At 35.9% G+C, this 25,147-nt stretch overlaps 1 protein-coding gene across 1 annotated transcript in view; it reads left to right on the top strand.

Annotated features, from left to right (window-relative positions):
- RECK (reversion inducing cysteine rich protein with kazal motifs) overlaps nucleotides 1-25,147 on the top strand; it is a gene marked incomplete at its 5' end in the record, with an annotated part of 61,533 nt that overhangs the window by 22,263 nt on the left and 14,123 nt on the right. The window contains 10 exons of the mRNA XM_080340062.1: nucleotides 859-944; nucleotides 3,271-3,318; nucleotides 12,310-12,343; nucleotides 13,188-13,385; nucleotides 13,683-13,950; nucleotides 15,380-15,559; nucleotides 16,505-16,717; nucleotides 17,463-17,599; nucleotides 19,226-19,366; nucleotides 21,946-22,137. Coding sequence (XP_080196188.1) covers nucleotides 859-944; nucleotides 3,271-3,318; nucleotides 12,310-12,343; nucleotides 13,188-13,385; nucleotides 13,683-13,950; nucleotides 15,380-15,559; nucleotides 16,505-16,717; nucleotides 17,463-17,599; nucleotides 19,226-19,366; nucleotides 21,946-22,137 — 1,497 coding nt within the window. The remainder of the gene's footprint in view (nucleotides 1-858; nucleotides 945-3,270; nucleotides 3,319-12,309; nucleotides 12,344-13,187; nucleotides 13,386-13,682; nucleotides 13,951-15,379; nucleotides 15,560-16,504; nucleotides 16,718-17,462; nucleotides 17,600-19,225; nucleotides 19,367-21,945; nucleotides 22,138-25,147) is intronic.

Genomic DNA, 25,147 nt, shown 5'->3' on the forward strand with positions numbered 1-25,147 from the left:
AGCCACTCGGTCCTTCCCTCACCAATGGGATAGGGGGGAGTATCGGAAGGGTAACAGTGAGAAAACTCATGGCTTGCAATAGACAATGTAATAATTACAAAAATGGAAGAAGGAAAAAAGTTGGGAAAACAAAACAAAACAAACCAACCAAACAAACAAAAATAAAAACAAGTGATGCAAAAGAAGACAATTGCTCCCAACCAACCAACCAGTGCCCAGCCAGTCCCCCAGCACGGCAACCCCCCACCTCCCGGTTTTATTGCTGAGCATGATGTGATATGGTTTGGGATACCCCTTAGGGCAGCTGGAGTCAGCTATCCCAGCTGTGTCCTCCCAGCTCTGGTGAAGAAATTTAAGTCCATCCTGAACAAAACCAGTACAGGAAGATTGAAGAAAAAGTAAGAAACATATTCTGCATTGACAGAGTTGGTAGAAGAATATGCTGTTGAAACCAACAAGAGCACATGTCTGTGGGAGATAATGTTGTTGATTCTAATGAGTTTTTTTTTTTCCTCTTGGCTTGTATTTCAGATTAGATTAATCAAATTATCAAACTCTGATACTTCCTGTGAACATATAAAATAGTTTGCATAAAGCACATTTACACTTAGTTTGTAGAAGGTACTTTATAGTTGCTAAATTCAGCATTTATTAAGGCACATACTTGCTCTTTTCTTGCTTTCAAGTTGGTTGGGAATTATTTCAAAAATTCCAATAAAACGTAATCTGTTAATAGACTTCTTGAATGAGAACAGAATTATAAAATTTGAAATGTAGCTGACTCATGGGAAGGGAAAGGAAAATGATGGCATAGTTTCTCTTTCTACTGTAATATGTAATGTCATCTTATTTTCAAAGGAGTTTTGAAGAAGTCTGATGGGTGGGTTGGTTTAGGTTGCTGCGAACTAGCTATTGCTGTGGAATGTCGTCAAGTATGTAAACAGGTAAGGCTTTCTAATAGTTTTTCTATGGTTAATATCATGTTGAATTAATTTATGTATTACTGTTTATGAACTTCCATCTTAATGCATTTTTTTTACATCAAAATTAAATTATCTCATGAACTCTTTTTAAAATTGCAAAATATGTCTAGATACTTCCCAGGAAGTACTACTGGTGATAAATGCCAGCAACTAAATTCCAAAAAAAAAAAAAACCCAAACGAAGAATTTATGTTTTTAAAGTGAATTTTCAGTAAAAAAATCAAAGTTCAAGTCTACCAAGCTGAATACCTAGATTTAAAAAAGTGCTGGATTTTGGAGGGGGGATTTTTTTGGGTACTTATTTTCAACTCTGCTGTAGGACTAGACTGCTTCCTATGACTTGATGAGCCTGAAGAAGAAATTTTAAGAAGAAGAAATTTTAAGAATTTAGGGTTAGCTGTGTTCTTTTTGTACATTCTGATGCCACATATGCTCAGTAATGAAGATACAGTTAAGATGAAATCAGATGGTGTTTATTACTTTGATGCTGCGGAAGTCGCAGTGTGAGAGCTCATGAGCTGGCTGCTGGTGCATCCTTCCACCGCTGCACTTGGCAAATGGAGCTAATCCACTTAATTTTGATTTGCAAACAATAGGCACATGATTATTGCCAATACGTTCTAGTATTTTACTTCGTAGTAATTTGTTGACTGAATCCATAAAGATTCTGCAGCTCTTTTTGGTTGTGCTATATTTAGTTTCTTGATTTTTTTTTTTTGGTCACAATCTCTATGTGAAAGTCATTATTTTAAAATAATGCTGAGTGGAAGGCAACGTAGCTGTTTTGACACTCTCTTTTTTGTTGCAGTGTAATGTTTAGTGAGGCAATATTGTGGTTACAGCTGCAAATAGATTTTTGTGCCTCTTTAAAGAGGTTTTTGCTCATCAGATGGAAGAAAGTTGGTTTTGGTGTTACAATATCACTATTTTTGTCAAATGACAATTTTAAACATAGTACATAAATTTAGTGGTTACCTTTTTATTAAAAATCTGTGACGTATGTTGTGTTTTGTTTTTGTTTCTTTTTTTCTTTTCCAAATATATGCTTGTGACCTTAAAACCATCTTCAAAGTCAAAGAGCATATAATTATTAGTCATCATCCTTGTAACTCAGTTCTGGAAAACAGATGTACGTAATATTCACTGTAGTATCTTGCACGTTACCTGTGTAATCTTAATCTTGGACCAGCAACCTACTGGAAATTGTTGTCATGCAAAAAAAAAAAAAAAAAGGCAACCTAAAAAAAAGCATATAGTTTGAACTACTTGACAAGAGATGAGCAGTGAGTACACAAATGTGAGTAGTGTGGAAAAGAGATGAGGACTGAGTAAACAAATGGTGCTTCTGACCTTCTGACAAGAAGATACATCTATCTTTTTACAAATGTATTCCTTATCAAAGTTTTCAAACTTATCCTAAGTATTTTCAAGACCTGATAAAAACACTTCCATTTATTGCAGTGTTCTATAAAATTATCTTAATTTTATCTTATGATGGTTATATAATTTCTCATTATTCTCCGATTCAGATGCTGTTTGGTTTGATAGCAGACTCTGCTATAATCTTGCCTATATTCTGTACTTAAGCTGACTCCTGTTGATAGGTTTCATATTGTTTTCATTTAATAGATACTTGTGAAATGTTAGGGATAATGGGAAATATTTGGATTTTAATTTTGATTCTTGAAACTTGAGGGGGTTTGGGAGGCATTTTGATGTGATATGATAGGTCCAAGGTCAGACTTTACTCTGGTATTTTAAATTATTGGAGGGAGAAATAACTAATGTTAGTAGTAACAATAATTTTGAATATCTGTCATCTGAAAAAGTAGCAAAAGGTACTCTACAGTAAAAACTGACCTGCAGTTTTTAATGGAGAATTTCTACTACTCAGTTTGACAATAGGAACTGTAGGACTGTGTGTACAAGAGGGAGGAGAAGGGAAAGAAGCACGTAAAATGGTGCTGAGCATGCAAAATGGGGACATTTTTATGCTCAAGTTCTTCCCTTTCCTGAATGTTTTCTGTATTCTGGTCTATGTTGCAAACCTTTCACAAAAATAAAGTTGCTTTGTGTGCTTCCAGTATTAGCTAACTTGGTGCAGAAATACAAGGTTTTGGTTTTTAGTTAAATGTATTACTGACAGTCATGGATTCTGCTTTGTTTCTTTTTTTTTTTTTTTTCTTAAAGCTTTACATGGATTCTTTAAAGGAACATTTAAATAGGTTGTGAATCCATGGTTATCACAATTAATATAAAGGCAGAAACAAATTTCTCTGTCTTGCAGGCTTCTGCAAAGAATGATGTTTTAAAGGTCTGCAGGAAGGAGTATGAGGTATGTGTATACATGTCTGGATGTATCTTATTAAAAATCAACTGTTTTATAAATGCCCTAAAAATATCTTGTAGAAGAGAGAAGGTCCAGTCTTCTTATAACTGCATTTCTGGATATGCTTATTTTCATCCAAATGTAAATTAGCTCTCTACAGTTTGGTTGTTTTTTTTTTTTTTAAGTACAGTCATGTTCTGTAAAAACGGCTTGTTTTGTTTTAGATTTGCATATACCTTAATTTGAATTAAAAAGATGCAATTTTCAAAATGGGAACATGGATTCCAAGCAAGTTTGTTTCATAGGAGTTCCGGTGAAAGTTGGCATTCATTGTAAGCATTCATTCTGTCAGAGACATTTCAGCTTCTATAGTGGGAGAACCAGCTGAAGAAATAAACTCAGGAAATAATAACTTCTAAGTATCTTATCCTAATGTAAATAATTTCAAATGAAATTTTTTGTACCATCAGTGAAACTATGAATGCTTGCAATTATTTTTACTGTTCTGCTCTTAAAATTAATCATCAAGATATTTTCAGAAATCTGCCTATATTCTTTTTAACACATCTTATAGAAATGGTATTCTGTTAGGACTTCTTTCCTTTAATCTGTTTCTTAATTAAAAGCCATATTCTTTCGCCTCCCTTTCATCTTTTTTCCTCCTGCCTTGAATTAGGTAGTCCTGCATAAATCCTGCTCATAATCAAAAGTTAAGGATATTGGACAATTCTCCTGATTTGGGCAGCACTGTAGCAGGTTTCCTATGTTTTCTGGGAAACATTATTTTTTTCCCCTATGATCCTTTTATCTAAATAATCTACAGAGCATTTTCCTTAGACTCTTCACTGTTGAAGTTACCATAGCGTGTTCTCTTAAAAATGGATTTTCACTTTAAGTCATTCTGTCTACTCTCATGCTATGATATGCTATACTGTCAACATCTGTAAACTTCTCCTCTGTTATGCTGGTCTGTTTCCTTCTTTTTTTCTGGATTTCTGCATTGCTGTAGGAGGTGGGCCAATATGGGTTGAAGGAGAACAAGAGAGGAAAGGTAAGAGATTAAAGAATGACTACAAAATGGTGATAGTCATCTTATTTACTTTTCTTAGTTCTTATTTTTCCAGTTTTTATCTGGAATTTCGTAAAGTGGGTCCCTGAGTCTTATTCAAGAATGATCTTGCTGTTATTGTACCTTAACTCTATCTGTGCAACACTGAAGGAGGGAGATGAATGATGGAAGAAGGAATCAGTTTTCTGGTTGGTCAAAAAGGAAGGAGAACTTTTTTAATGAGCACTAAGAGTAGTAGATACTGATACTGTGTTAGGGATGGAAATTAAGTATCTGATGTGGTAGATCTTCAGTTTTTACAGAATTCTGTATGACAATGTTTTTTCCTGTACATCTAGGCTTACAGGTACTGATAAGAAATAGTACTTCCAATGCTCTCAAGAGGCCCATTGGTTATATAAAATTCAAGGGACTTTTGCCTAAGATAGGAGATTAAAAAAAAATACTTCTGGAGAGAAACCTGCACTCTTCACACCCTAGTCATTCTTTCTATTTAAAAAAAATAAAATAAATAAAAATCTTGTTGTGTTGGTGACTGTGTCTTGCTCCCTCTGTAGTCCGTAAGTAGCTTCTGTGACTGGTAACGTGCTTGGTACTCAGTTGGATTTGCTGGGGACGAAACTGAACGGAGTGGCTAGTTAAAAACAAAAGAGATTACATATGATCAGAAACACCCTGTGAATCACATAAATGTGATGTCATACACACTGTGTTTGCCTTTGTGTTTAAGAATTTTTACTTCATTCACTAAAAATGGGGATCCAATTTGAGAATTAGTGTGTAATATAGATCATAGTGCTTGTTCATCAGCTCTCTAGTCTGTCTGTTATTGAGTCATTGAATATGTAAGTCCGTGACATGTAAGTAAAAACTAGCTGAATTCTCTTTTTGTGAACACTCTCATAGCTTACCAACTTTCATAGCTTACTTACATACTCACATAAGGATTTCCCAGAGGATTTCCACAAGCTTCTTACAGTAATTGGCTAAACTGTGCATAGTACTCCTCTGTAATCCTTTGAGATTAGGGAAGCAACTTCATGAGTTACCCTTCAGCTTCCCACTGAAGCATGAAGAATGAGGTAAGTCTTCAAGGGTAGGACATAGGGTTCAGAGCAGTGATTAAAAACCTGAACTCCAAGCAGGGAGGTAGTTTGCAAAGTGGAGTCTTAGGTTATATAGTAGCAGAATCACAACAGCATTGATATGACAGCTCTTCACAGGATTAATTGAAGGTGCTTTTTCTGCTGATCTGTTGGATTACTTTTACTGTAAATACTTATGAAGCTTGTGATTCTTATAATTTGGAGATTTTACACATTTTAGAAATAAATAATGTTGTAATAAACTATTCATTTTTGAACAGTGCATTGAAGATTGTGAGTCATATTAAGCATATTTATTTTCAAGTGGCACTGCATACAGAAATGAAAAAAATTAACACAACTTGCTGAGTATTTTTAGTGTTACTGAAATGTACTTTATTTGCCTTCTTTTGAGTGTTTATTCTGGCAGTTCTTTTCCCCAGCTTCTGCTTCTCAGATACTCATTTTGCCATCTTCATTTTTTCTCTAGTTCTATGCATCTCAACTCTTATCTGTCATTACTTCTTCCAGCTTTCTGCTATCCTGTTCACCTTCCTCTAAAAAGAAGGTAGGTAATAGTCAAAGGAATAAGAATGAAATGGAAACTGTAAGGATTGTATTTGGGATTTTCTGATAAAAGTTTTGTGTAAAGTTGAGGTTCATTTCTTGAAAAGACTGCATGGACTACATGTTTGGAGGAGTGTCTGAAAACAGTTTCTAAAGCTTGAAATAAGCTGCAAAAGCTTTATTGTATTTAAGGTCACTTTTCTTTCTTCTGTGCAAGGAAAGGGTAGTACTAAAATTGCCATTAGATTGCAGTTCTTGAGTCTCTACACTGCATACTGTGAGTTCACGTCTTTGCACATTAAGAAGTCGATTTCTTATTTCATGTGTACTAAATAAGACATTCAGACTTCTCTAGTTAATTGGCATAATGAGATCTTTGCAGCAGCTGAGTGCCATTAACATCTGCCGTGCAGTCAAAATATAATTGGAAATGTTGACAATTATTTAGCTTCTGCTCTTAAAACTATTTTTGACACACGTTAGTACATGCTTTTGATGTCCCTGGGCTGTTTAAAGGTATTTTTGCTCTCACAGGTTTGAGCAGTGTTTATTTTAATGTGACTGTGCTTTCTTACAGTTTTTAAATGCAGAATCTTCAAATACAGCGCCTGCAGTTTCACGTGCTGTAATAGGGATTCAGAAAAGTATTCACTGTGCTACACTATTGGCTTTATTTTCTAGGGTCATACAGTCCTGCTTTACACAGAGGTTTAATGAATGCTGGCTACTAATTGACCTTTCTGAAAAATGCAGGCAGCAAATTTTAGTTCTTGTCTAATAGTTTGTGCAGATAACACAGAGACAATAGATTATAACTCAAGGAGCTGTTTAGAACAACATTCACTAAAAGGTTCCAGGACAGTTTTAATGAACTGCTAAGGCATAGGGCTGTGTGTAGCCTCTGTAAGTACTACTTAATGAATTCGGGGTGGTCTCTGACCATCTACTACACATTGCAGATACTATTATTGTCATCTTACTTTCTGGTGCTTTTTGTCTCTATTTTCTACTGTTCAAAGAAGGTTGATAGAATACTCAGTGATCTTCCCAAAATTTAAGTTTCAGTTATTTTTGTTCTACCTCACTGTACAAGTGTTCTCACTTCTTTACTGGTTTATGTAATTGAGGAAAATCTTGGCTTTATTTGTTAATTTAAAGTTAACAGATGTGCAACATCATTTGAAACTTCAGCTGACTCCACTAAACCTCAGTATGTTGCCTTCTGACTTTATCTTCTCTTGATAAATTCAAAGATTCAATTAAGTCAAGGAGAGATTAACAGGACTTTCATTGCTGTTCTCAGAGCAAAGCATTTTGTTTCCTAGTGTATTTGTAATACTTCTAAATTAAGATGGCCTTAATTGGATAGGATCTATATTTGAATATTTAACATCATTAAGTTGCCCAAGATAAGAGTACTAAACTTATTTTTCTGCCAGAGTTAGCAAAATACAGATACCATGATAATTTTTAGAGAGGAAAATAATCTTTGGTTTTTAGCAAAATACTCTTAATTTCTGGTGTGAAAGAACCGCTTTGCTGTCACTTTTCACTCAAGACACAAGAAGCAGCCATTTAGAAAAAATGCACTTACAACATAAAACCCTACCTCAAAATGCAGAAGACTTCTTCCTTTAGCAAAATGTTCTGTTCTGTTTGTGTTTGTGTGCATGCATTTTGGTTTTTGAGCCGTTACCTGCAGCTGATGAGCTCCAAAAAGAGCGAAACCAGTTAGGTCCTGCAGTACTGGCTACAATCTTTCTTCAGGGAGATTCTGGTGAGGAAGACTGGACAATGTTCTCTGCTGGATAAACTTCAGTTGCTTTTTTCAGTTTCCATAACACCAAAAGATCTTCGAGACTGTTTTCTTTAAGGCATACATGGTTCTGCTGTGTGTATCTGCCTACCACTTTCCATTCCTTCGCTTACAGTCTCACTGGCTTTAATTGCCAGTTTCAGCAACATTTGGTTTTAAAAAAAAGTCTGAAAGAAGGGATTAATGTACAAGTAAAATAATTATGTTTCTGTTTTATACATTTCAATGTTGCCATCTTTGTTCTCTTTATATACAAATCAAAAATGGAATATCAAACTGTGTGTCTAAACCGTTGTACCTTTTTATACTTATTTTCACAGATTTTGATGGCTTAGTTGTTCCTTTAAAAAGAATATCCTTTTCTGCTCTTTTTTTTTTTTTTGTGGGTTTTGTTTTGTTTTTCCTTACCTACGTATCTGTTTTATCTTTAGCTTTGTTTTCTCTTTCTCTTCTGAGAGTTAGCTAGCAGATTCAGAAGGAAGCTCGAGTGAGCAGAAAAGCTGATAATTCCTTAAATATGAGTGCTGATTTGCTAGAGATGGACATTAACACTGCGTTCTGTAATGAAGTTATGGTTAGTAATTCAAATCAGACTAACTGTCTAACGCTGTTATCAGCTTTATTTACAAGCAGGTGACTACACACTACTTTTTGTTTTCCTTAAAGATTCTCTTATGTCTGTATAGCTACACTCCCCACATGTGTACCTGTACTTTCTGGGAAACTGAACAATTACCCAGACCTGCACAAAGAGTAAAGTCAGCACCCAAGTTAGCACTACAGGCACACCAGTTTCGTGAAATAGGGTGGGTTGCTTTAAGAACTCAGTGTAGTTGAAGCTCTTCCTGTTCCTTCGTGCACCTCCCATTCTCCACACACATTCCCTCCCACTGGTAGCCATACAAATATACTACTTACCTTACCCTGCATCTGGCAGCTCCTTCTAAAAGATGACATCTAAAAGACTATTCTATTCTATTCTATTCTATTCTATTCTATTCTATTCTATTCTATTCTATTCTATTCTATTCTACTCTACTCTACTCTACTCTACTCTACTCTACTCTACTCTACTCTACTCTACTCTACTCAACGTAGTATTATACCTGTTGAAATCACTGATTTAAATTCCTAGGAGGTGAGAAAAAGGAGTTTTCAACAGGATCACTGAGAAAAATCAGGTCATGAGATGATGATTAGTGCCAGAGCTGGTGTAAAGGCACACACAAGACTATACAGCTGGGAACAGGGAGAGGAGAGTTGAAAACAAGATGGAAAAGAGAAGACCACCTCATCTTAAGAAAAATATGAGCATTATTACAGTGATTCAGCAGTCTGTGGAACTATAGTTTCAAAGTACAGAAAGAAGAAGAGTTATTATCTGGTTAGGACATCCTGCTTGTGTAAAATCGGTGTATAAAATTGCTATAAGAAGATAATTTTGTCTCAACTTGAGCCCTGCTTAGAGGCAGAATATTGGTAGACACCATAATCTTCTCAACATTCTTCTCCGGTTTGTGTGTAGTTACAAGCTGCAATCTGAGCTAACAGGACCAATGACACAGCTATCCCTGAACTCCTTTTGTAACACTCGAGTTACTTTTTTGTAACATTCAACTTCTAAATAACATGACAATTTTTAACTGAGTTTATGTCATGATTCTTAAGCATGGCCAAGTACTTTGGTATGTCCAGGACAGACTTCAGCCTTTTCATGAATCTCTACTGTCTCAGTGCATTAACTAATAAAGTTACAGCGTTGCTTTCTACCTGGCTGGCTTGTATGCCAGTGCTTGATACAGGGTGGGCATGGAGAAGTCTAATTTGAGCACCTTCTGAGGACAGTAAGTTTTGGGTCAAAGTGATGTTGTCTATGACAATTCCTGTCTGATAGTTGTTTCTTTTTTCGTACATGGAAGGTCCCAGAGAAACCAGATGGCCCCATTGAAACAGTGACTTTCTGGTAACTTTCTGGTAGCATTCTGGCAGAGACAGAATGTATGATGCTGTAAATATGACATGGGCCTTTAGGCAGCAGTATAAATCAGTTCTTTAGAGATGTAGGATGGTGATTCTCTCTACATGTTCTGTTTCCCTGAGTTCTCTTGTCCTTCATCTGTGTTACATAGATGAATGGGTGACAGGATTTGCTTTGTGGGCAGTAAAGGGGAAAATCTGAAGTGGGTCAGGTCAAAATGGGCTGCCGCGGAGTGTTGCTCCAAATTCATTCTCAGTCTCAGAGAAATTATGCAGTGTCTGTGCTATTGGGAGAAAATATCTACAATTTGGTAGAGGATATTAGAAGCGTGAAAATAAAATGTCTGAGTTGTTACTTTGTGAGGTTTTGGGTGTTATTTTGTATAAGGCAGACTTTTGAATTTTTATATGAAGTGTTCTCAATAGACCCATGCTTTTATTCATGATGACTAAAATTATAAGTAGCTGGTGTTCATGGAAAACCAACTTAAATTTTCAAGTTAGATTTGTCTTTATTCTTTTAAGGTCATTTTAGGAGTGCCATATCTGCCGTGGTTTACCCATGGTTTAAATTAATTTCTGACTGTAAATAAAGTGGCACTGCTCCCTACAGTATGGGGACTGTCCTCTTTAAAATGTTGCATTTAACTATTAACATATTTGACTATCCAAAAATATATTATCCAAAAGATGATATAATTGTGAGACTGTAGAAAACAGGATTGTGGCACTGTGGTTTACATGGCATAAGGAATAATTGGCAAATTGGAACTTGTGATTTAAAATACAGCATGAAATAAAATCACTGATGGCATGATACAACCTGAAATATCAAGGCTTAATTCTTTTCAAATCTAAGTTAAAGTGTGAGTTTTCCATGTTTTGGTATGGTAAATCATTCTTTTGGATCTTCATATTTTCATCAGGACTGTCTATGCAGGAATGCAGACTAGTTTGAATGCTAATTCATACATAGGGAACCAATCTGTGTTCTGAAGTGCTTATTCTTAAACAAAAGAAAAGAGGATGAAGACAGCTATAGAAAAATAATATTTTTTAAAATAATCATGTTTTTACTTGGGTACTGACAAAACTTGCATGAGGAAAAAAAAATTAAAAATGCAAAGTGGGATTGTAGAATTCTCAATTTCTTTAGTAGAATACATGTGCTTAATGAGTAGTAGAAGTCAGGTATGGAGGGGGTTCAAATTTCTCTTCTTTTTCACAATCATATTTTCAAGTCTTTGATACTTGGCAACTACATTTTGCAATTTCAACCTCATGACTTCATCTTTTCACAGAGTTCTGGAAAACTTCTGTGCAATACCTATTTTTTAAGAAGATATGTGTTTTTTCAGTGTGGGGAAGCCTGTGGTTGTTTTGGGCAAGAGTTCAGTAGTCATGAGGAAGGTGATTCTGCCCCATTCCTCTGCTCTGGTGGGACCCCACCTGGAGTACTGCATCCAGCTCTGGAGCCCTCAGTACAGGAAAGAAAGACATGGACCTGTTGGAGAGGGTCTAGAGGAGGGCACCAAAATTATCAGAGGGTTGGAACACCTCTGGTATGAGGACAGACTGAGACACTTGAGGTTGTTCAGCCTGGAGAAGGCAAGGCTGTGGGGAGACCTTATTGTGGCCTTTCAGTACTTCCAGGGGACCTCTAAGAAAGATTGGGACAGACTTTTAGCAGGGCCTGTTGCAACAGGACAAGGGGTAGTGGTTTTAAACTAAAGGAGGGGCGATTCAGGCTGGACATGAGGAAGAAATGTTTTATAATAAGGATGGTGAAATACTGGAACAGGTTGCCAACAGAGGTGGTAAACACCCCATCCCTGGAAACATTGAAGGCCAGGCTGGACAGAGCTCTGAGCAACCTGATGTAGTTGAAGATGTCCCTGCTCAATGCAGGGGAGTTGGACTAGATGATCTTTGAAGGTCCTTTCTAACCCAAACTATTCCATTATTTTTTTGCGGATTAGAGTCCTCTGAAACAAAACAGCAGGGTGTATATGTTTCTCTTCTTCTGCCATTTAGCATGTTATATATCCTCCAACTGTGCCTTTTTGGCAGCAGTTTGAGGAAGTTTATGCTTTAGCTTTTAAGGTGTAGTGTTGAGTTAGTTGAGATTTTCTGCTTGGATGTGTGCATCTGTGCAGAGTTCTTTTTTCCGTAGAATCTTTAAAATTATTTTATTAGAAAAAAAAATGATGGGACATCCTATTATAGCATGCTGTTTCTAAATCAGTCCAGGAAAGTCTTCCTATTTATTTTCTTGAATATTTATCTGTTTTATTATGAGTACATGTGGAACTCTGATGACCCTGATCTTTTAATTTATCTATAGTGGTTTAGTTTTAATCCAATCTAATAGGAACAAATAATAACAAAGATGGATTTATTAGCTCAGTATAAGAAATTACTGGATACTTAAGTATTTATTTGCAGTTTTCTGGCTTATAACGCTGTTTTTGTTTTGATTTCAGAATGCTCTCTTTAGTTGTATTAACAGAAATGAAAGTAAGTATGTAATGAATAGTTGGTCTTTTTTGTTTTTCTTTTATATCGTTCTATCCTTATTTTTCTAAAATGTAGGTAAATTCCGTAGGTGTACATAGGCACAAATCACATGGATTCAGTTCCATAGAAGGATAAACCACCTGCATGAATTTTCTTGCTCAAGTGATAAGTGGCAGTTCATATAATTTATATCAGTTTTTAATTTGTGTATCTATATTTGTTTTTTTCTGTCCTATTCTGATGACTCCTTAGAAGCTAGTTTTTCCTTTTGTTTTGTTCATTTGATCAGTGTTAAGTAACAAATGCATAGATGGAATCTTTCACCATGCAAGTGTTTTGTTGCCTGATGTCTATATAAAATGAAATCAGTGTCTCAGAATGAATTGTAGTGAAAGTATCAAATGTGAATCATGATAGCATCTGTCTTCTTTTGAATGACTTTTAAGATACTACTCTCATATTTATTTGTTTACTATTAATGTTTGTCTAATAATTCAATTATAGGACATCTGGTTACCTTAAATAAGGACAAAACGGCTGAAGATAAAATTCAGCTAGCTTGCTGGTGTCTTAAAACTTGATTTCAAAACAGCTTTAGGGACTTTTCTTTTCCAGCCAAAGAAACAAATGTAATTTGGCTGGTTACAAATATTCCTAGTCCTTCTCTAGACAGATTATTTTAATAGACCATAGAAAAATTTCTTCATGTTTTTCACAGTAATACCTTGAGCATCATTGTGTGTGGTACAGACTTGATAATTTCTTCATTTCTCTATGTAGGAACCCATTGATTTTCTGTTGCTGATTTTTTTAAAAATTATTTTTAATTTTTCTTTTCTCCCAGTGGGGTCAGTCTGTTGTAGTTATGCAGGTCATCATACGAACTGTCGGGAATATTGTCAAGCAATTTTTCGGACAGACTCTTCTCCAGGTCCTTCACAAATTAAAGCAGTTGAAAATTACTGTGCATCTGTTAGCCCTCAGCTTATACACTGTGTGAACAACTATACACAGTCATATCCAATGAGAAATCCTACAGACAGTAAGTATAAAAGACCCTTCTTTACTGAAATTTTTAATAAATACTGAAAATGTTTGACAATTTTTGCAATTTTTATGTAAAATGTTATTGTATAAGTATATTGTGTAAATTGTATTAATGTATTTCTATATTGTAATTGTAGTTATATTAATTTCTATAATGATAACTTTTGTTTTTAGGTGCATTATTGATTTGTATTTATTTTTTTAATTCTACATATTGGTGGCATTTTTTTTTTCCCAGAGTTGATTCTGTTTGCATTTAAAAGAAACAAAGTTATCTTTATTTTTTTAACAGGTTTGTATTGCTGTGATAGAGCAGAAGACTATGTGTGTCAGACTGCTTGTAAAAGAATTCTAATGTCAATGAAAACAGAGCTTGAAATTGTTGATGGACTTATAGAAGGCTGTAAAACAATGCCTCTCCCTCAGGACCCACTTTGGCAATGTTTTCTTGAGAGTTCAAGATCTGTTCACCCAGGAGTCACTGTGCACCCTCCACCTTCCACAGGCCTTGATGGAGCTAAGCTCCATTGCTGTTCTAAAGCAAATTCTTCCACATGTAGGTCAGTATCTCTCTACCCTCATTTACAATTGTGAAAATGGTTCAGAAGTTGTCTCATATCTGGCCTTTGCCTGAACCCTTCTATGTACATCAAATAAAGTGTTCTGTGTATTCTTAGAACAAATACAGGTTTAGGTAATCAGCTGGATGTCACATTCTGATCAATACTTAGTTTGTATCTCAAAAAATACTGTTCCATAAGAGGAATCACACTTTTCTCACTTTTAGCAATGGCTTATAGCAGACGCACCAAGTTGATGAAACCTGTACATTTCTTGTGGGCATAATATTGCAACATGATGAAGAGGCCTTAACTGGCTAAATAGAGCAAAAGGGACAGTAAACTGCACAAACTGAAGTACTGGGTTGCTGCATGTTAAAACCTTAGCAGTATTCCTTACTAGATGCTATTCAGGTATTTGTTAATAAAAAATAACTTAGGTTATTTAACAATTAAATAATGGAACAAACCATTCCAATATTAAAAAAAACAAAATCCGCCAATTGTTGCATGCTTGCAAATAACTGTAATTGGAGCATTTTTAGTTTAGAGTGGCTGTCTATCCACTTTAAAAGTAGAGCATTGTTGCATTTAAAATGCATCAATATCTCAAAATAAGTTCCAAACACTTATTTTTGAGCTGTTGTTTCCTTTTGTGTCAAAGTTTCCAGTAACAAAACAACAGATCCTGAATGCGACAGAATCTTACAATGAGTTTAGTAGTAGAGTCCTTAGAACAACATAGCATAGGGCAGCTGATATAATACCTTTTAATTGCTTACTTTGACAATGAGTTCTTTAAATGAGTTCTTTCATGGTTTTAATATGCAATAGATTTTAATAGTACGGTGAAGTTCCATACCTCCAGTTGAGATGGAAGGTGTGGGAACAGTTGTATTTTGTAGGATACTGCTCTGAGGAAAGTGGCTTGGGTATTGCTGGCACCAGGAAGCATCTCAAACCCAAGCCACAAAGAGTACACCTATTTCCAACATCAAGGAAAAAGAAGAAATGTATTTTGCTTGTCAATCATTTCTGCAGGAGAAGGTGTGATTTGAAGTCATCCATTATTATGTCAACCTAGATTTATTACAAGTAAAATTAGCTGTGATAGTTTTCACCTCAAAGTAATTAGTTCAGATTTCCAGATACTACATTTTTATTGGATATTGCACTTTAATATTCCGAATTATTTCAGTCTTACTAGCTTAAAGATTTGCTAGCATTCTTAGGCAAAACTGGAAAACAATGAAACTGGGTTATTTGCTTTGAGCACAGCATTTGGATACTCTTGCAGACTTCGTGGGTGCTAGCATAATCTTCTACAATGAGCGTAGGCTGTTGTGACCAATAAACAAATGAAAGGCTCTGTTATATCTGAATGACTGCTGTTCTTTTAATTTTATTTTCTTCATCTATTTTTTTTCAGAGAGCTCTGCACTAAACTTTATAGCACCAGCTGGGGCAATTCACAGAGCTGGCAAGAATTTGATCGCTTTTGTGAGTATAATGCAGTAGAAGTTTCCATGTTGACCTGTTTAGCAGATGTACGAGAACCTTGTCAGCTGGGCTGTAGAAATCTTTCTTACTGCACTAATTTTAATAACAGGTAGGAGAGAGACACTGAATATTTTATAAAGGAATTCCTGTGTTCTGATTTAAAAAATAAAATGTGTTTCATGCTTATTTTGAGATTGTATGTAGCTCTCTTTCTGCAAATACTTCTTTAGATAAATTTAAAATAAATAGTTTTTCTTGAGCATAAACTTTTGGAAATGTAGTTAACAACAGGCATAACAAAATATACAAGAATAAAAGCTAACCATGAACTTGTAAAATGTCATCATGGATTAGCAGCATATTCCTCTGGTTTACTCTATAGGCAAGTAAGCCACGATTACTGGAATGTTGTGTATTATAAGTAAGGTTAAAATGGTTGTTACATTTACATGTTACTCTTTCTCAAAATTCTTTTCCTTTCAGAGATACTTCTGTGGTTTTTATACTCTATAGGGCAAAATGCATGATTTGAAAGTGGTGTCTGAATTAGTAACTGTAAGGTTACAAATTGAATAGTTCAAGTTTTAAAAAAATGTTAGCTATTAGAGATCTCTAGCTTTTCTTTGAGATGGTACACAGTGTCATGAATGTTATATGAGCAGTAGAATCACACATGTGATAGGTGGAGCCTGGGCAAATATAAAATATCAATCAACTTGCATTAGTGATTCACCAGGAAACATTCACACAGATATTCGGGTTATCTAAGGTATTTGCTTTTAAGTCAACTTCAGGTAAGAAAAATTTAAGTGATATTTCATCTAAGATGTAGAGGTAAGAAGGGAGTTTCAGCCTTGAGTCTTAAAGAGCTTGCTTTCCTTAAAGAGAGAATTCAAATTGATTTTGATCACGCTTAACTGTGCAAGGCATTCATTTCTTTCATACTACAAAAAGCAAGCTATATTAAGGTTGTAGAATTCATATGGTGAAAGTTAAAATGTGTGTTGTTTTCTTTTTCTTGTATATGTGCCATATCTTAACTTCTTCCTTTAAGACCAACAGAACTTTTTAGGAGCTGCAATACTCAGTCAGACCAGGGAGCCATGAATGACATGAAGCTATGGGAAAAAGGGAGTATTAAGATGCCATTTATAAATATTCCCGTGCTTGATATTAGAAAATGCCAACCAGAAATGTGGAAGGCTATTGCCTGCTCACTGCAGATCAAACCTTGCCACAGCAAATCTAGAGGAAGTATTATCTGCAAGTAAGTACTGTGGGGCAAGAAAAAAAACAGTTTAATGGTTCTGCTAAGGATTTTAATGAGAATTAGAATTAGGACTGTGTTTGACTTGTTAGCAAAACAGGGCAAGGCAAACATGGAAGGAACTGAGCTTGCATAGTTACCATTGCTTGAATCTCCATCACTGTAAAATGGAAGATGCTTGCCTATAAATGAGATGGATGTATATGTTTCCATTGTAAAGTTGATTTATTGTTGGGTTTTTTTGACACTTTGTCATGTCTATGAAACCTTTTTTCTTTTTTGGTTTTGGAAGCTACTGGTGATCTTCAGCAGTTAGAAAGGTCTGAAAAAAAACTAAGTTTATTTTTAAAAAAATAAATTTTGAAAGCAGGTGATAGAGTAGGAAAGAGACCAAGTAATAGTACAGGTAGTGAGACAGAGTTCAACCCGTATTACACATTGGTGAATGAAAGAAATTCTTGGTCTTGAAAGATACATACAGACAAAACCATAGAAAATAAAGATCATCAAGCACAAAGAAGAGGAAGAGTAGTGTAAGCAATAGTTCTTGTCTTCATGTCAAAAAGTTGTTCCTCCTCCTGCATGTAAAATGTAGCATATGCATATATACATATAAAAATACCTTGTGAGGCAGAAGGGGTAAGTTGTGGATTCTGGGCAGGGAAGAACGGGGGAATCTTTTTCAGACAAGACCTTTTTTCTTCAAGTAGTGTTCATGAAGTTCTATTTCTTCATTTATCTGAAGATCGGATTGTGTGGAAATACTGAAGAAATGTGGAGATCATAGTAAATTCCCCGAAGGCCACTCAGCTGAAAGTATTTGTGAGCTCTTATCTCCAACAGATGACTTGGAGAACTGTATTCCTTTGGATACATATCTGAGTAAGTACCAACATCCCTATGCAACAAAATTTGAAACTGAGATACTTTGAATGCTTATAATTGCTTCTAATATTTTTTATTATTTCTTTTAGAGAAAATTGTGTTACTTTTAAGACATTTTATTTAGCTTATTAGAGAAAAATTGGATTTTTCCATTTTTTCATTACATTTTTGTGATTCTTTTTTTCTAGCATGTCTTATCCCTCAATGTGGAACACAGTTGTATTAGTAAAATTTCATCTTAGTTTTAGATTTCGCTCAACTGCATCTTTTTACATTGTTTTCCAAAACTGCTCTACCCTATTACTACTTCCTACTGCATACTTACTTCTGTAGGATTTAGACCTCTTTAGCTTTGTAGGACTTACCTGATTTAGACCTTCCAAAATAAGTTTTGATATTTCTTTATCAGGAACTCTGAAAATAGTACAACTGTGGTTATTAAGAGCTGCAACTCAAAGCATGCCTCAACAAATAAATTGTCCCAGAGAGAGGGTGTACTGAAGCTTTGAGTGGTTCTTTCCATTTAGCTGCTGCTTTTCCATGTTCTCTTCCCTTAATCTTTGTTAAAGAATAGACTGCCTTAGCTTACTGAATTATTGGGTATGCTGCTTTTGGTAGAACTCGTTTAGAAACTGCTTATACAGAATTCTCTTAGCATAAGTAAGTTTGCATAGCATGACTTCTGCAAGGTGTGAGCCTTTGAAACTTTCTGCTTTGTTAAGTAAAAAAGGCCTCAGAGTCTTCTAACTGTAGAAGATAAGGGGAGCTGCATCCTTGGAGTTAAGGGACAGAACTGTACCTAACAGGAGACAAAATAGAATGTTTTGGCTACTGTCAAGAACTTAGTTTCTCCAGCTGGAGGTGCAAAATAGCAACTGAAGGTCAGGGCTTTAATTGACAGTCCACCTGACTAAAATGAAGAGATCCAAAGAAGAACAGGGAGACCCAAAACTCTGTTTTTGCAGTTGGCCTGAGTGACACACAGGGGGTTGGGGCTTGGATTGTTGGGGGTGTAATTGTCTAAGTTTTTTTCTGCTGAGGGTCTCTCTTCAGGAGGCACCCAGCTTCAGCTGCTCAACTTTACCTGCTCTTGCAGGTAAATTATTTATTTTAGAATAATTTCTATAATACATGCCTGAGTGCCTCCTACAGGAAACCTGGGGAAAATGAACTTCCCTAACATCTTGTAACAGGAGAACTTTACTAGTCATTTAAAGAAAAACAGAAACAAAAGTTTATCAGTGATTGCAAACTTGGTTAAATATCAAGTGTATTTTAAAACTCTGGTTAGTTAGTCATTGACTATGGGACTTCTCTTGATTAAACTCTCAGTCATGTCAGTTTGTAGTTTTGTCACGTAAAGAAAATTATTGGGGAAACAAATTAGTGAAAATATATTTTGGTTGTGAAGACCCATCTGAGACGTTATTTCCAGGATTGAGGACTTTGAAATAAGTTAACTACCTTGTTATGTCAAGCTTCTACAGGTATAGCTAAAAAATAAAAAATATTTTACAGAATTGTCAAAAATATTATTTTGCTGAATGTAGGAAATGCCGAGCTTCACTGAAGAAAAGTAGACCGTGTTTAAATCAGTATAGATGCTGTATATTCTGTTTCCAGGCCCAAGTTCTTTAGGTAACATTGTAGAAGATGTTACACATCCCTGTAATCCGAATCCATGTGCAGCTAATCAGTTATGTGAAGTAAATAGAAAAGGATGTCAGTCTGGAGAACTATGTCTTCCATATTTGTGTGTGCCAGGTAAGGGTTTTTGGACTTCTGTTTACCTGAGTTTTGCTTATAAACATATGTACTGAGATTTTGCTGAGAGTTTTAAAGTAAATTGCTGGTGTCCCAGAAGAACTATTATCGTAATTATCTTGTGTTTTCACAATCTGTAGCCTCCCTTTTAGCTGTTTTCATTTCTCAATATGTTTCTATTTTTACTGTCCACCATAACATAATGTCTTCTTAGAAGATATATCACTTATTTTGCATCAGAAGAAATACATGTCCCTATATGGTCTCTAAGCAGCCTGCCTGCTATTTAAAATTACAAGCATGCAATACCGCAAATACAGTGCAACTTCTGCTGTAGCTTCTGCAGACGGCATGGTATGTATTTCCCTGTATTTCCATATGTTATTAGCCCTATCTACATCATTTTTCTTGCTCATGAAATGAATGGACATTGTGTCTTGCCCTGAAATCAGTTAAAATTAGGCTGTCGGTCTTGGGGAGGACATTTTGAGAGCTCTGGGAAGGTGATCAAATGCAGGGTGCCTTGGGATGTGTATTTGCACTGTCAGCAATTCTGGTGTTAAATTAAAGTTCAAGATGGTATCTTATATGTAATTATCCAAAATCCTTCTTCATAGGCCAGATAAACTTCTCAAAATCTCCCCAGCAGCTCATGAGTAACTAGTTCTAGTCTAAGTAAATTAACATCCACATTTTTTTTCAAGAGCTTCACTGTTGCTGCTTCACTGGATTCAGAGTGCCCAGGTCAAGGGCTTTGGAAGGAGGTGGCATGGCTCTTAATTTATTTGCCTCTGCTTTCCTCTCTCTACTGCTTGAGCTTGCAGCACTTATGCAGCATCTCTACACTTTATTGACTGACTGCATGTGAGTACATTGACTGGAGGAAAAAGGCAGAACCGCAAGGTAGATTTAGCTCTGTGTTTCTCCTGGATCTGTATATAGACTTGCATTTGGGAGGAAAAAGACGCTGACTTTGGAAAACAACAAAAATAGGAATAAGGGATTTTGTGCTGCCTTATCCTTCCATGAGACCCACGGTACTGATCCTCATTAAAGATAATGTCTGGAGATAGAACAGTACACAGCTGACTGAATTGCTGCTGCTGCTCCGTTGAGTGATACTTTTAATGTAGATGCACCTCACTAGAAAGGCAATTGTGGTCATTTGAGAACTACATTTTTAGAATATAGGCATTGTCTAACTTCTGTTCCATGCATAAATGTGTGCTGATTGGGGAGAGAGATATGTGTAGAATGAGTTTCAGCTATCTAATTTTGAAATGGCAGGCTTGGATGGTGTTGATAGCAAGGGTTAAACCTACAAAAGGAGGTGAGAGAGTGTATGATGTCCAGCTTCTACAGCCCCTTCATTGTTTCACCTTAGATGCCAGTAGCAGTTGCCACAGTTTTTCCCCTTCCTTTAAAGCGAAAGGAAACATTCGATGATGTGAGGGATCACCTACGGTTCCTGAAGCAAAGAGGAAAGCTTGCATTTCGTGACTGCTTGGACACGTGTTGAGAGAGACTGAGCGAGTGAGAGCTGATTTTTAAACTGAATTGCATGAAGCAGCCTCCTTTCCAGAGGAAGTCATAGAGAACATTTCCCTAGCTGTCTCACATCAGTTCCCTGAACCCCTTTTGTTCCAGCAGTTCTGCAGCTGATGGACGGTTTCTCCAGTGATTTTTTTAATTACAAACAGGAAAACTGGGTTTTGCATCACTTGTATATCTGCTACACTTCTGTTCTTCTAAAACTGAGGATAGATTTTTTTCTGAGCCTAGGGACATCATTTTGTTAATGTTTCTATGACGCTTACAAAATAATTTTGTTATTACTAGAGAGGTTGTATTGTCTTCACTTGCTGCAAAAGTCATTCAAAGTGATCTGAAAACCAGAGCTTTTGAAGACTTGTTTACTTTCTTTAAAGGTTGGAAGGTGACTTTTATGTTTTAATTCAGTCTTTTTATTGGTTGAAACTTTTGGGGGATTTATTGCTATTCATCACTCTAGGGTCACTATAATCTATTATTGTTTTCTTGCAATTTTTAAAACCATTTTTCTTCTTTTCCATTAATTATTTTTTTTAAAATCCAGCTTTCCTGCCTTTTTTCCTTTTCTCCTCTCATCACATCTACCAATAAGAGTCCTTCAGTGTTCACATGAGAGGTACAAGTAGCGAAGGAAGACACAATAAAATATGTGAGAGGGGGGAAAGGGTTGTCAGACCCTTTAATACAGTTTGTGTATTGGAGAGATTGAAGCGTATGTGGTATTTTCTTATATCACATAGGTTTCGTACTCCCACAGAACTGTGGAAAATGAGATTACTTGAGTAATGTTGGAATTACCAGTCTTCTCTGAAGTGAAATTTCTACAGGTACACTGTTTTGAGCAAATATCTTCTGTTTCTGCTACTTGCTGTCTCTATGAAATGAGTGAATTTGTCTAAAGGGCGAGAGCAAGGCCGCGTAAGGAACACCTTAGCTTTTTCACAAGTCAAAAAGTAGTAGTTATTTTTGGTAGCGGCACTTGCCAAAGTATTTACTAAATATAAGCTAAAATTTTTCCTTGTATACAGGCTGCAAACTGGGAGAAGCCTCAGATTTTGTTGTCCGTCAAGGTACGCTTATTCAGGTTCCATCCTCAGCTGGTGGTGATGTTGGCTGTTACAAGATTTGTACCTGTGGACACAGTGGATTACTAGAAAACTGCATGGAAATGCGTTGTGTTGACCTCCAAAAATCATGCATTGTTGGTGGACAAAGAAAAAGTAAGTATTAGAACAGTAATTATATCTTTACACAGCACCTGTTCCTTAAGTAATTAATTTTGAGGAAGACACAGAGGATCTGAATGCGGAGAGTATCAGAAAATGCAAAAAGTTAATGTTTGCATCCCTATATATAATACTTGTTTAATTCTTATATATGCTGGAGGGTTCCATTATTTAAATCAACACTGAGCTGTGTCTGTCTCAACCAATGAAAGTCCTGTGTGAAGCGTGTACTTAGTATACCATTTTTCAACCAAAAGGTCACTGATTTGCTTCACATCCCGTGTTTTATGGTACTTGATAATAGGTAGCTTCCTTTCTGGGAGAAGAACTTGTGGATGCAAGATTTTCTTGCAGTTCTTTGTTATTTGGTCCTCTCTACCCTATTGTTATTAATAGGCTTCGTCACATGAATACTTGCATTTGTTATTTGGATCACATATAAATTATGCTGAACACAACAGCCACTCCATATATCATGGAGACTCCTCTAGTGACCTCCCTTCATTATTCATTTTTTCTGTTTCATGGTTATTTATCCCTGTGAGCACTTTTTTACCTATCCTTTTTTTTTTTTTTCTTGAAAGCCTATGTTAAAGAGCAATTAAATGTCTGTTGAGTACTGAAGTGTATCAATCTGATTTTGTGTTGTCCACATACTTATTGACTCCTTCAGATAATCTTAATATTTGTTTTGTCACTTGCACAAAAGCTGTCGTTCCTTCTGATACTGAAAAGTCGGCAAAAAAGACTCTTTAACACTGTTTTGAAAGTGTTAAAAAGCAGGCACTTTTATTACAGCACACTGGACGCTCGGAGGACTTCACCTCTAATTGAGCGTGCACTTGATTTGCACTTCTTGGTATTACATATACCTATTTGTTGCTTTCCATGCGAGAGACGGAACCTGACACACCAATATGATGTTCAGAGTTCAACTTTATTGTCCGACCGAGCTAGCTTTATACCAAAAGCTGCCCTGTCCACGTGCCTTGCAATAATATGATTGGTTACAGCATGCACTATACAGCAACGTCATTGGCTGCATGCACTGTCCATGCGTTCTGCATGCATGTGTCGGCAATTGCTCATTGGCTGGTACCTTCTTATAGGATTCCTTTTGTCTCTTTTGTTTCTGACTCCACCTTCTAGCCAGGCTGGTGACAACCCCATCCCCCCAGGATGAGCCCTGTCACTACACCTATTGCATATTCATTTGTTTCTAATGCTTAGTTAATGCATTAAACATAAATTATTTACATAGCCCCACCCTTTGCCAGAAGTCCATCTTTAGTATTCAAGAGTCTTCATCAGGGGTCTCTAGTGGTCCCTGGAGGTCTTTGCAGCCTTGTGCCCCCTCCCCCGGTGTCGGCTTCTTGACCTAATTTCTTGAGCACACATATTGTCATTTTGTGCTGCTACTCAGCAAAAGTCATGTAGCTCTTTCTTCATTTAGTGGAACATTTCACTTTACCAGCTTGTAAGCCAAGGACATCCCGCTTGGCTTCATGTCCAGTCTCTATAGAGCCATTGTGTCTCTGTTAGGTTTCTGTTACACTATGCCTACTATTGCTACATTAGGTTTAGTCATGCTACATTATGCCTAAGGGTTTCTAAAAGATTTTTGTTCCTCTTATCACTTCCCCCAATGTATCATATTTAGGTATGTGTCCATGGACGCATAGTTTTATACTTTTATACTTTTACTCCATTTGTGTTGTACAAAATTGTTTAGCCATCTTTATTATTCACAGAACCTTTTTTATAAGTGTATATATTTTAACCAACTGCATTGGTGTCCAAACACTAGGAAAGTTTAAAGCAAGAGCTTATAAATAAGTTTGCTTATAGTAGCAGGTTTTTCACACTTGTTTTCATTTGGAGATTTTTGGTAAATGTTTCTGATCTTGCAGAGACTTTAGCATTCATCTGTCCAAGAGCTGCTTCTGAGGCAGGTTCTCTAACACATTGCCTGTCCAAAGAAACTTGCATTTTTTCAGATTACTGAAGAAAGTAATCAGAAATATGTCTGAAGTTTTATTTGTGTTTTATTTTTGCACAGAGTACAGCTGTTACTTGTTGTGGTAACTATAACAACAGTATGTGTAATTGGTAGGTATTCTCTATTCAGTAAGTGCTGTCCATTTAAAAACAACAAACCACAAACAAACATTAAAACCTCACAAAACCAAAAGCAGACACCTTCATCTCTTTTGCCATAATTACTCACTGTGTGTGTGCGCTGAGCAGAACTCTTGGTATTATAAAATAAAATATAAAAATTACTAATTTCCAAATTTGTTAGATGATGTATCAAAAACATAAAAAATTTACAGTAACCATATTAACTTTTTGTAGTTACTATACTTAATCTATATGTCAGTTGCAAAAAGCCAGGGTTTAAGTCATAAAATCTGAACTGCGGTTTTTAAAACCAATAGTCTATAAACCAAACAGCCCTGAGTGCTTTACCTGATGCTGGGGATTTTTGTGTTGTGAATTGACTCCAATTATGACATGACTACTGATGAAGAGGACAGTGTGCTGTGTGCACTCTTTGACAGTGCTAACCTTGCAAAGTTTTCAAGTCAGTTACTCTTTACTTTGAAGAATCACCTAAGAGATTGTGTGTTTGGCATTACCTTCAATTCTTGGAAACTTTTCTTCTTCCCTCCTGACAAATTCCTCCTTCCTTGGGTTAAGCAGAGCTTTTTGTGCTACAGAGGATTTCTCTTTTATCCCCTCTTGTTCTGCCATGATTTGTCTTGTATTTCTTCTGAATTACTCAGGTGCTGAGGATTTTCCTTGTACCCCTGTAATATTTTTAAAAATTTCTAATCCTTAATATCAACCCTTTGAAAAGAGATTTAATAACTGACCCTGGTTATGGATAGGTTGGCTGTCACCAACATGAACTGTTTTTACAGAAAACATACAACACAGTGACGGGCAGTCATACATACAGTTTATGAAACCAGGCTGTAACTGTTAAATTGAAGAAACATTC

The sequence above is a fragment of the Nesoenas mayeri genome (assembly GCF_963082525.1).
Source record: "Nesoenas mayeri genome assembly, chromosome: 2".
Classification (NCBI taxonomy): domain Eukaryota; kingdom Metazoa; phylum Chordata; class Aves; order Columbiformes; family Columbidae; genus Nesoenas; species Nesoenas mayeri.